This window comes from Lissotriton vulgaris, chromosome 1_1 (assembly GCF_964263255.1).
Source record: "Lissotriton vulgaris chromosome 1_1, aLisVul1.2, whole genome shotgun sequence".
NCBI classification, from domain to species: Eukaryota; Metazoa; Chordata; class Amphibia; order Caudata; family Salamandridae; genus Lissotriton; species Lissotriton vulgaris.
In genome coordinates, this window is record NC_141685.1 from 615,068,142 (window position 1) to 615,081,076 (window position 12,935).

The 12,935-nt window shown below is 44.1% G+C and overlaps 1 protein-coding gene across 2 annotated transcripts in view; it reads right to left on the reverse strand.

Moving 5' to 3' along the window:
* The window catches only part of USP33 (ubiquitin specific peptidase 33), a 325,757-nt gene that overhangs the window by 279,151 nt on the left and 33,671 nt on the right, over positions 1-12,935 (reverse strand). For both annotated transcript variants that reach the window (XM_086954140.1, XM_086954147.1), the window contains exon 2: positions 10,395-10,526. In XM_086954140.1, coding sequence (XP_086810266.1) covers positions 10,395-10,475 — 81 coding nt within the window. In that variant the 5' untranslated portion in view covers positions 10,476-10,526. The remainder of the gene's footprint in view (positions 1-10,394; positions 10,527-12,935) is intronic.

A 12,935-nucleotide genomic window follows, 5' to 3' on the forward strand; every position in this document is an offset into this window, starting at 1 on the left:
AAAACACCCCCGCCATATCAAAGGACCCAGATCAAGCAGCCATCAATCTCGCAAAGTGGATCACCCACTGCGCTGACGAACTAGGACCCTTGAAAAACCATCCCAACAAGACAGGAAGCAAAATAGCCTCCTGGTTCAACGACGACCTCAAGAACTCCAAAAAGAACTGCCGCACCCTCGAGAAAGCCTGGCGAAGAAACCCAACCACAGACAACATGACCGCCCTCAAGAACGCCACCCGCAAACCCCACCAGCTGCTCCGCACCACCAAGAAATCAGCATTCAAGGATCGACTAGACAACAACGCCCATAACAGCAAGGAACTCTTTAGCATTGTCAAAGAGCTCACCAATCCCAGCGCCGGCAACAAAGACATCACTCCCTCCCAAGACCTCTGCGACTCTCTAGCCTCGCTCTTCCACAGCAAGATAGCAGACATGCACAACAGCTTCGGCGACCAGTCCACTCCCCCACCACTGAACCGAAGCCCCCAAACCAACACCCTCCGCGCCTGGACCCCGATCAGCACTGAAGACACCATCCGCTTGATGAACTCCTTCCACTCCGGATCTCCAACCGACCCATGACCCCATCACATCTTCAACAAGGCCGACTCCAGAGGAGGAGCCAAGATGGCGATGTGAACGGACGTGAAGTCTCTCGGCTCCCCGATTCCTTTGTTCCCCTCATCGAAATCCTGACCTTATCCTGCCACTAAACAACAGCGAGGGGACGGGGACAGTGTGCGGAATTGACTGGTGCTCTCCCCGACGTTCCTGCCTGCCTGGAACCCATTACACGGCCGAGAGAACTGCGGAGCTCGTCTCTACCCCTGAGACCGAGACCCATGCGGACACGCTGGCATGGCGGCTGCCGGAGCTACCGAGGCTACGGAGGTGGAGTGAATCTAGCGCCTTGACTTGCGCTTCTACCTGCTGCTAACTGCGCCTGCCCTTCATTTATGCACGGAGTGCCTGTCGACCGTGAACTTCTTCTGGCGCCTCCGCTGCTGAGGTCTGCAAACGAGGTACGCAGCGCTCCCCCATGATGGCGGACACTTAAACACCGCAGCTCTCCCTCAAGCCTGCTCCCGACCACTGTGGGGCTTCCATTACGAGTCGCCCATTGATTGGGTGTCAGCGGTCGGACAGCGACCTATATCCCTGTGATCTCTGTGGCATTTGCGCCCCCGCGCCCCCTTGCTTCCCCCGGCGGGGCTCTTGGAATGGCTGACCGGGCTGCATCTACTGCTCACGATGCCTCGGATGGGACCGGGACTGCGCTGAGGTCCCCCGTACACTGCCCTGTCTGGGGACCCGCACCTGTGATCGAGGCGAATATGGACACCCCGGAGGCCCCAACTTATGGCTCCATTCTTGCTGCAATCCATGACTTGCGGGCAGAGATGCGTGTGGGCTTTTTATCGTTGTGTGAAAGGTTTGAGACTGCTACGCCCGTGGTGACCTGCACATCGCCGATCTGCATCTCTCACTGGGATGATGTGCCTGTTGCTATTCCTGCCCAGGCTACGTTGTTGCCAAACAAGTGCTCTACCCTTCAGCTTCCCAGCAGTGTTGGTGGACGCGAATTGCTACCTATTTCTTTCACCGGCGCTACAATGTTTCTTCCTCCACCAGTGCTCACAGTTTCCTTCGAGGCTCTGCTACCTTTGGTAATGCCGCCACAGACACAGCAACCAGTAAGTCTGCCTGCCCGTGCTCATTTGGCCCAGTTGCTGATACTCAATTTCTTGCTGACCAGTGTGCAACCATTGGAGCTGTCTAGCGGGATACATGGAACTGGTCGCGGACGGACCCGCCCATTTTGTTATGGAACACCATCTTCCTGCCGAGGGCGGCCATCTTGTCCCTTTGTTCAGCCCGTGTGGACTGCCGTACGAGGGTTTTGGCTGTGGGGGCGAATACGTACTGGTCAGGGTTAGCGGACTTGTTTTGGTGGACTGTGTTTTCCTGGCTGACTAAAATCTCGGTATGCATCGGTTCCTGCATTGTGCGAGTGTAATTCTCCTTGCGTTATATTGTGTTCGCAGCTCATTGTTCTTGTTGGTACACATGGGGGATGGGACGACTAGACTTGTCAGGCGGGTGGGACCTCGGGACGAGGCACCCTTTATGTGCGTGCTGTTATGATACGTGGGATCTCTCCCTATCTTATTTCGTACTGTACAATTTATAACCCTTAGGTGGTATATAGGGTGGGAGTTGCTGCATGGATGGGGTGTCCGAGAGACTTGATGTTTGGTGGGCTCCTCCCCACATTCCTTTTACTGGGAGTTATAGAGTAGGATTTGCTGTTCTTTCTCCCTATATCCAAAAGTGGGTTTTTTCTTTCTTCTCTTCTTAGGGTTTTCCCTCTCTCTTTCCTTTGTCTATATTTCGGGTTCTTTAGCGGGCGATGGACACACTGCGGGGGGGGGGGTGAGGCCGTAGCCTCTGCAATGATGTAGGGTGGGGGGAAGGTTTTAGTTCTCATGTTGGTTTCTATGGGCCTTATTTTTATTCTTTCTCTGCGCTTTTCTTACCTAATTTCTGTTCTGGGTCCGGGATAGGGACGTTTAGGGAGTGGGCGGCTCTGTACATGGCGTGGAATTGCTAAACTGACGGCTTTGTTGTCTTACTCGTACCCGCCATATTGCCTGGAATGGCTTTAATGCTTGGTCTCCTGTAAAGCTCTTGCCTGCTCATGCTGTGAAGTAACTGTACGGACTCAGCTCTCCTGGATTTCAATTCTTCACTGTCATATATTTTAAGATCACAAAAACTTTAAAATTAACCTTCACTGCTCCTGTTTCTCGGCGACACAAATCTATTTGGTGTACTGATAATTGATTGCTGAATTAACCTGGTGCCGCTGAGGAATTGTATTGTTCGCTCCTGTGCTCAAACGTATCGTGGCCGGCCTGACGGTTGTGGGCCCGTATTTGTTATATTTTCATGCACAATAAAGGTTTCCAAAAATTTTAAAAAAATTAAAAAAAAAAAAAAAAACCAAGGCCGACTCCGTCATCGCACCCCAACTCTGGGACATCATCAACTGCTCCTTCGACACCGCTACCTTCCCGGAAAGCTGGAAACATGCAGAACTCAGCGCCCACCTGAAGAAACCTACAGCAGACCCCACCGAACTTAAGAACTACTGCCCCATCTCGCTCCTCCTGTTCCCCGTCAAAGTCACAGAGAAGACCGTCAACAGTCAGCTCGCCGACTTCCTTGAATCAAACAATTCCCTCTTCCCTTCACAGTCCGGCTTCCGAACCAACCACAGCACCGAGACCGCCCTCATCGCAGCCACAGACGACATCCGGACTCTGCTCGACAACGGAGAAACAGTGGCCCTCATCCTCCTGGACCTCTCCGCAGCGTTCGACACGGTCTGCCACCGCACCCTTATAGAACGCCTCAGGGACGTCGGGATACAGGATAAAGCATTGGCTTGGATCATCTCGTTCCTCACTGGAAGAACCCAGAGAGTCCGCCTCCCCCCTTTCAGATCAGAGGCCACCGAAGTCATATACGGCGTTCCACAAGGATCATCGCTCAGCCCCACCCTCTTTAACGTCTACATGAGCCCCCTTGCATCCATCGCACGCCAACACAACCTCAACATCATCTCCTACGCAGACGACACCCAGCTGATCCTCTCCCTCACCAAAGACCCAACCACCGCCAAAACCAACCTACACGAAGGGATGAAAGACGTAGCCAAATGGATGAAGAATAGCCGCCTAAAACTGAACTCAGACAAGACGGAATTCCTCATCCTAGGCTCATCCCCCTCTGCCTGGGACGACTCATGGTGGCCCCCGGCCCTAGGCAGCGCACCCAAACCAACGGACCATGCTCGCAACTTGGGATTCATCCTAGACTCCTCCCTCTCGATGACCAGACAAGTCAACGCCATCTCTTCATCATGTTTTGACATCCTACGCATGCTCCGAAAGATCTTCCGATGGATCCCCACCGAAACAAGGAAGACAGTCAACCAAGCACTTGTCACCAGACATCTGGACTACGGAAACACCCTTTACGCCGGAACCACAGCCAAATTGCAGAAAAGACTTCAACGTATTCAGAACGCCTCTGCCAGACTCATCCTAGACATACCCCATCACAACCATATATCCGGTCACCTGAGAGACCTGCACTGGCTCCCCGTCAACAAAAGAATCACGTTCCGTCTCCTCACCCACGCACACAAGGCACTCCACGACCTAGGTCCCAGATACCTCAACACCCGCCTGACCTTCTACACCCCCACCCGCCATGTTCGATCGTCCAACCAAGCCCTCGCCACGATTCCACGCATCCGAAGAGCCACCATGGGAGGAAGATCCTTCTCTTACCTGGCGGCCAAGACCTGGAACTCCCTCCCCACCCACCTCCGTCTCACACAGAATCACCTCTCCTTCAGAAAGCAACTCAAAACCTGGCTGTTCGATCAGTAGTGAACTCATCTCCCTTAAGCGCCTTGAGACCCTCTGGGTGAGTAGCGCGCTATACAAATGTTTGACGTGACTTAACTGGAAGCAAACTTTCAGTAATAGCCTGTTTCCTATGTCCAATAACAGTACTAATAGTAAAGAAAGGCACTAGTAACTTAAGCAAAAAAGACGAGAAGGAACTTGCTATGTGCAGTGTTTGTTTACAGCACTGACTGACATATTTGCCTAAAGAATTACAATTTGAGAGCACATCTGTTTGGGGTATGAAGTTAAAGAAAAGGAATCTGTCCTAGATTTAGTTATACACTGGGATGCTCTAATGATGGGGTGGATTCTGCAATTATAGATGCATTTAGTCTAATTGGTTGAGGGAGGATGCTGTGCAAGATCGATTGAATTTCCGACCGACCCATTTTGATGGAGTTGGTCAGATATTAATACAAACAGGATTTTCCAAATGGCTTACGATAGGCTTTGAGAGCCTGTCTGCCATTCGGAAAGGGGCCTGTAACCCCAAGGGCAGCTCTTTCCGACCGAAGGATTACAATGGGAGATTCCTACAGCCTTTCTGACATAGAAAGGCTGTGAGAATACGATTTTGGGGGCCCCCATGGGAGCCCCAATGAGAGCATGCATTCCGGTCGGAATGCATGCTCCCATTGTAAAGAATAAGATCCTAACTGCTGGTTTGGGACCGCCGACAGGTGGTCGGTCAGTCTCAGTTCCAGATCAATGTCGGACAGACTCAGGTCCGTGCAACATCAAAATCAGTCCCTTAAGAGTGTATAGTATCCAAGATCCTAGAAACTTCGTACACGAGATCAACTCCTATGCCTTTCAGCAGGCCAAAGATTCTGAGGTTCCCTCTAGGATTGTGATCATCCAGGTCAGGTACTTCCTTCACAAAATTCCGAATCGCCAGAGGTTTTTATAGTATTGGTTTGTAGTTCAGTCCTGTAATTTCCCAAATTGCCAATCCTTGAATGTGCTTCTGTTATCCTACCCATAAGGTCTCTGAAGCCTTTCCTTATACATCTAATCTCTGCTTGCATAGGATCAGTTTTGGTCTTTGTTACCCATGATAGGTAATGAAGAGCTGCAAATGTTTGTAATATCAAATGCACTGCGCAAGTATCTACTTTGCCTTGAATCATCAGTAAGTCCGGGATTAGAGGTTTTGGTCTTGTTCGCTTCCGACTTATTTTCACATCCTCATCCTTTAAGTCCACTCTGGTGGGAGTGATAGCCTGAATGCTATTGTTAAAGGGTTATCAAGCATTGTAAAATCTATCGATGTGCAACTCAACACGTGTCTGGCAGGTGTGCAATAGCTGTACATGCTAACATTGTGTCCTTGGTCTGTATTAGTGTGCTTCATAGATACTATTCTGTTCATGTCTTGCCACATCTTACAATTTTGTCCAAGTACTTGAATATTCATTTAAGCTCCTACAAGCTCGCCAAGACAGGCAAATTCATCCACAATTTTAAGTAATCCTGAATGCCAGGATAGTTTTTTATATGCATGCACATTAGCATTCATTACCATCAATCTCTGGTGGTGGAAAACTGAACAAATAGTAGACCCTGTCTATCAGGTGCCATTTTGCTGGTGTAGGAGGAGGGGTGTTCCTCTACTTTAGCATGTAGACTATGCTTTAAATGGTTGATCATATTTCTCAAGACAGAGGAATGAAGACGGTGCCTGATTCTCTCTCGCTGAAGGGTAGATGTTTATCTGGTAACAGTATAAGTCAGGGCATGGTACAAATGTATCACTGGCTCTGTGTCCAGACACCTTCAAAATAGCTTTCAGATGCTGACCGCTGTTAATAAGGCAAGTCACTCACAGCGCTCTGTTCTACTGCATCAGTTTTCCAGCTAAGGCTCAGCATATTGAGTAGGCATACCAAGACTTCAACAGAGAGTCCCTTTTCTTTTTAAACATTACTAAGAAATATGCACCTTTTGTAGAAAAAGTAGTGTGTATTATTTATGGGGGGATTGAATTAACCAGCAAAATGCACAAGATTCACTAGATTACCTCTACAACATACATCGTACACTATCAAGAGTGTTCAGGAAAAACTGTGACTATACATCATTGATTGTGAGTCTGCCATAACTGCATACCAATTTGTCCAGAAAGAGGGGGGGTGGGGTATTGGACGGGGTGTGTGTACGTATGTATGTATGTATGTATGTATGGGGAGGGGGGAGAACAGTCAGAAAATGGGTACATTATACATGGTGAACCTGTCTATCGTTAAGCATTGTCCAAGTAGGCTGTCAGCTGTCCCCAAATGTCTTTGGTTGTGTGTGTGGTGTCTCTACTATATGCAATGAGGTAGAAACCTATGCCGAACTACACATTGTCTTTGAACCAGTTTCTCATGAAACTGGGAAGACCCTTAATCAAGCATGCAACAGACCTCTCTTCATCAGCAACATAGAACAGCTGAGATCATCCTAATAGGCTCTTATTTTCGCTTCCCTGGTGCTGGGAGTTGTGTACAATTTTCTACTCCTTCATGAAACATGTAAGCTAAGTATGGCCCCAATATTTATCTGTGGTCTTTGCAGAACTCTGCAGCAAGTCTATTCGAGTCAGTGCCCCTACCGTTCAGCATGCCCTCTATTGCAGTAATAAGTTCTTGTGTGCGGGGGGTACTCGAGTAAATATGTGCGGGTGAGGTCCTTAACCTCCAGCGTGTTTTTTTGCATTGATAGCCCTTGCTCGTATGAAACACTCATTGCTCTTTAGTGGTGGTTTACACTGACCCCAAAACATTATCCTTCTCCAATGCACCACGCTTTCTTTTGAAATTACTTTACAATAATTTCTATGGAGATCATTATTGGATGAAGTGGTGCCCCTTGAGCAGAGAATCGTATTAGTGTTTACCACAAACAGAAGTGCAACAGATGCTGGAAATGGAAAAGAAGAAGTACACCATCGCAAAATGGCACCACAGGTTTTCTGGATCTTAATGCCCATAACAAAGGCAGAAGCACCTTAGAGCCAAACCTAGCATACGAATCGAATCAGTTACAAATAAAGAAGAGAATCCATTGGGTCTTTTTTTGGAAGGATGAATTCCTTCATTTATGGTAATTCCCTTTGTGTCAAAGACTGCTAAAGTGCTAAAGGACCCAATGACATCAGTAATGACAATAGGTCCACCAGTGCCTTTCTATTAAGTACGGTAGATGCATCTCTGAGCATTTTCAACACTACAGTGGAGGTAAATAATGGAGGTCATGGAGGGTCACCAAAATGAAGAGCAAACTGGTAGCCACTGACTTCAAAGTATTTCTCAGTGTTGCTTAGTAGAATAGGACTTTATTATTTGCACCCTAGTCCACAGGCGGATGAGTTTTCGGCTGCATTTTTGTACTGTACATTCTTATATTATCAACGCTTGTGCTATTCAAAAAAGTTTTTATTGGAGAAAAATCTAACTTACTTTTCCTCCATACTGATGAGGAAATTCTGGTTACCATTTTTTCTTCGGATAATGACAAACCATCTATGGAACATTTTCCAGGGACACCACTTACTGCAGGAATTACAGCTTTTATATTCAACAATTTCAATTAAGCTCAAGAAACTTTGAGCACAAATGTGAGTTCTGATCGAAATTTTGAATGGAACACCTCTTGAAAGTAATGCACTAATCTATCTTCTTGGATGCTTTGTTCCCAGTGTTGTCCAAGACCAGAAAAGTAAGTAGGCAAAGATAAAGTAAAAGAAAAGACTAATAAAACCATTTCTCTGACACTTTACTAGAAAAATAAGATGACACAACTGAGAGAAATGCAGTACCAAAACAAACAGTTAATTGTGGAAAACAATCCAAACTACTAAATCTTAAACGAAAAGCTACAAGATTTTCAACAGAGTGCATGGGTTGTGAAATAAAGGTTTTGGGAGGCACCATGTCTGAGGATTGCAGTGTTCTACTGCAGTTCGCAATAAGCCTTGGCAATAGAATCAAGTACAAGCGAATATGGAAATGATGTTAGAACAAGCGGTCTTAATCATCAAAATGAATTACATATTTTCAAGTTGCAAACAGAACTAAGTCACAGTACAGTGTGCTACAGAAATACTGGCAACACTGTCTATTCAAAGCTGACAAGACTGAAAATCCTTAGCCAATACTAAAGGATCCTTCATCTGCCCCTCATTGGGAAGGAGGTGTGAAAGTAATTCAGTAGTAGATTGTTAACACTTCCTGGGGGAGATCCAGGATTTGCTGGTGTCCCAAATGTGTTGCCTTCTTATGCATTTCTAATTTACAAAAGGTCTGTGCTGCGTGCAACAAACAATTCCACACTATTGTTCCAGAAAAAATCCACGTCAAATATTAAAAGAACTTACTGTCGTAACTGTCCAAATGGATATTTGGAGAAGTACCACATCAAAATATATTGCTCTCATTTCATAACCTTTCAACTTTTGGTACGTTTTCCAATCAAACTTTCTTCCTCCTTCTTATTTTCAGATTTTTTGAAGCAAAAAAGAAGGGCCCATCAAGGGCAGGGATAGCATAATCGGCACATTATTACTAGTGCAAGTTAAAGTTTAAACGGTGGTGAATCAGATTGTATAGCTTTGAAAATGTATACATGATTGCAGCATTTTTAATAATAAAATAACCACCTTATCTGGAATTTGGTGTGGCCTATACAATTACAAGCACATCGAGTTAAACATGAAGTAAGAGAGAAGGCACAAATATGTGGTGTGTAACGCTACTTTAATTCCAGAATTCAATAATGGGCTTAAAACACCCCATTCACTTGCACGCAAGTTGGATCTTTTTCTTTCTTTCTTAAGAGGTTCATGGAAATAACAATTAGCAGTTAAAATGTGCGCATCCCCTAGAAACATGTGTTCCCCTTTAAAACAAGCACTGGCAAATCCCACAGTTCTGGGCTTAATAAAATGGCGCAATATTTTTTATTGTAAGAATATACCATAAAATAAAAAGCAAAAGAAAGGAAAGTGGCAGCCATAAGCCTGCAATAAAAATAAGCTTAAAAAATATTCATCTCATACAATTTGTTTGGTAGCTTGTGAATGTATATTAGAAGGCAGGTGTACTTAATTATAATAACACTTTTTATTGCACAAAACATGCAATACGATTAAAACAATCAACAAAAAAACACTGCCAAATGCAACAAAAAAAACCTGAAAACGAAATAAATAGTTAGAAGTACAAAATTGCCACGCTGGTGAATGAGTTGTGGGAGTGTAAACTTGTCACTATAAGGGATTTACTATAAGGGATTTACAATGGGGGCATTAGACCACTCTGTGGATTGAGGTTACAGATAGCTGAGCAATTGCATTTGGTGCTGTTTTACGATGGAGCTGCTCAGGGAGGAGGGGGGGGGATACAGTTTTATTTTGAAAAGCCAATAAACATTTCTTTAAGTATAAAATTAAAAAGTAAATTATTGGCTCACCAGCCTTCACACTGAAGTGCACTACTTTTTAGATGGCTTTGCATGTGATCAAGCAAAATGATGCTACTTAGGGTTGAAGAAAGCCAACGACTTAAGTGAACTGCCCCATCCGTTATTGTGGGTAGAAGCAAAAGGTGAATGACAGCTAAACAAAACTATGGCTGAAGAGATGACAGAAAACCCGTCCATGCATTTATTTCGTTTTTTTCTACTTACAAGAGAATGATGAGACAGTTAAAGCTATCTAGGCCAGACCGAGCACAAGCCTATTTGATTCTTAAATCAAGAAACTTATATACAAACATTCCTTAAATGGGCTGTCGTCATGTTCAAACTAACACCAATATTATAATAACTGCACTCTAAAAGAAGAGCAAAAAACACCCAGGGCCAGACAATGGCAACATTTTCAGCTAGTGGGTTCGACATGTTATAAATGGAATCTGCTACTTACTAAGGATTTCTGTATCAAGTCTTCTTTTGTTACTTCTCCAATTGTTCCCAAATGTGTACATTCATTACTCAGGGTTGACATGTCGGTCGCAATACCTTCCTAGACCTTTAAGATTTTGGGTACAGTAGAATTCTGAAAAACAAATTATGACAAACTGTATTAATACGTGTCAACCTGAAGATAACTGAAATAGCAAAGGTATACATTGAACAGGTAGCTATCATAAAATACTGTAAAACACTAAAAGATGCATATAATATTTCAAAAACTGCAAGCCCTTCTGACAGGAGGCTGGATGGCAAGCACACTGGGTCAGCAACTAGATGAATAAATGGCATGAAATCAACTGCTAAATTAAGTCTAACCTCTGGAAAAAGAGTAGAAAAGTGTGATACCAGAAGGATGGGTCCTCAGACCAGTGCTTTCAAAAGCATTTATAAGTGAAACTACAAAAAAACTTGAAAGGCAAGATAAATCCTGGGAAAAAAGAAATGTTTAAGTGTATGTCTGGGAAGATTTAAGGGTCAGCTATCGAAATATTAACAAGTCAATGTTCTCTGGTTACACTGCAAGCGAAGTCTCAGATGCATCCGTAATTTCCAAGTGTATGGGGCGTGGCCAAGATGGCAGATGAGTAGGACCGGCTTTCTAGTTCTCACCGCAGTGATCCTCGGCTGCCTGCCGCTTATACAGCACCGGTTGAGCCCCAAGCCGCCTCCTCTCACGGTTGCGCAGTATGTAGATGTCTCTGGGTGCAGGGGTTAGATCCGGCGGTGCTGCATTGAGAGAGTCAAGCCCACAATGCGGCTGATTGATGTGGAGCCTAAGATGGTGGCACCCAGGTGCTGAGGAGGCTGACTTGCAGTTTTGTAGCATTTCTACTGGACCGTTAAACTTTGTTAGTATTTCTAAATTGTATTCTTCGAACCTCTCACTACCTTATCACACTCAATTGGTCCTCCGATGGATCTTGTTTTGGTCTGACAGAGACTAGATACTCGGAGGATGAGCAATTATCCAATGAGGACCAGGAATCGGATAATTGATATATTCAAATGTTATTTTATACAATTGAAAAAACTCAATGAAACGGCTAAAGAATAAAATTAATAATTTACTCATACTAAATTCTGCTGATTCCGACTCTTTATATCTTATAATTCAGGTTCAGTTATAATTATTCAGAAGTAACTAACATTGAAGTTAACCAAGATACAGGTCTAAAATTCAATTAGTATTGGGTTTAATCAAATACTAATATATTCTTGGAAATACAAAGATTTTAAGGGAACATCCTCCTCAGCTGAAGGAGATTTGGACATCTATGGCATATGGGTCGATACGAAATCAGTTGACCCTCAAACAAACCCTTAAGAAAGTTCAGTAAGTTCCAAGTGACCAGTTCCAGTTCGCAAAGACAGAAATCTGTCTCAGTCTGTCACTGCAACAACAAAGTCACAGCAGCATGAAACAAACCTTTCAGCCAAAAAGTTTCAACTGCGCTAGCATACCGGTCAGCAGCTGATCGCAGTATTATGTCATAGTTTGCTTTAGTCCTCAGATGTCCAAGTCGTCAATGCTCACTGCTGCAAAGCTGATCACAAACACACGCACCTTAGATTCCAAAAATCTGGACAATTATACTCTATGCCTTTGGCATCACCAGAAATGTCAGACCACTCTGTTCTATTGGTCGTCTTCGATAGGATGAGGGTGATGTAGTAAGTAAAAAGAATACAATCCTGAAGAATAAGTAATTCAGGTTACACAGTTTCCTTAAACATTATAAGCTTATTAGTCTGAACAATGAAATATTTCAGAGAAAAGGAAAACACTTCTTAGGAAATATCAATAGTTCATTCTCAAGCATTTTGTGGTGATCTGGCTGCTTTACATCATCACCTATGTCATGTGAATCTAGAATGTATTATGTTTTGCCTGTCTGAGGTATTCCATGTTACACAGTTACTTGGGTGATCCGCTTCAGCTGTGGTCAATAAATCTACATCTTGGAATATCAATCTTTGGTGATATTTACTTCATTACAATTTGGCGACGATTTGGCCATAGCAAAGAATCCACGCATTAAAGGACGATATATATATTTTTTTTTCAAGCAACAATTGTCAAAGAAAAGGCAACCATTTTCAGAGAAAAGGATTGCTTTATCTGAACATAACTCGGAACAAACTAGTTTTAACTCCATTGATACAGGCTTGTATATATTCATCTTTAGGTTTTAATTCTGCGCTAAATAATTATTATTGACTTTGGATTGATCTGTTTTCACAAGCTGTTGACAGTTCGCTACCCAAAACTGAGCGCAAAGATGATATTTAACTCGTTGTGCATTTCTGAGGCGATGTTTAGTTTTAATGAACTGTGAAAGTTACTTTTTAAGGAAAACATCCACAAGCCTGTTTCCTCTTATCTACGACTTTCTCCTCTTATATAAAATAACTTGCAGTGTGTTTCTGGCTTAACTCAACTGTTCACCTCTTACAAACTTAGAGTGAAATCTGTCAAGTGGAAGAAAAGTTG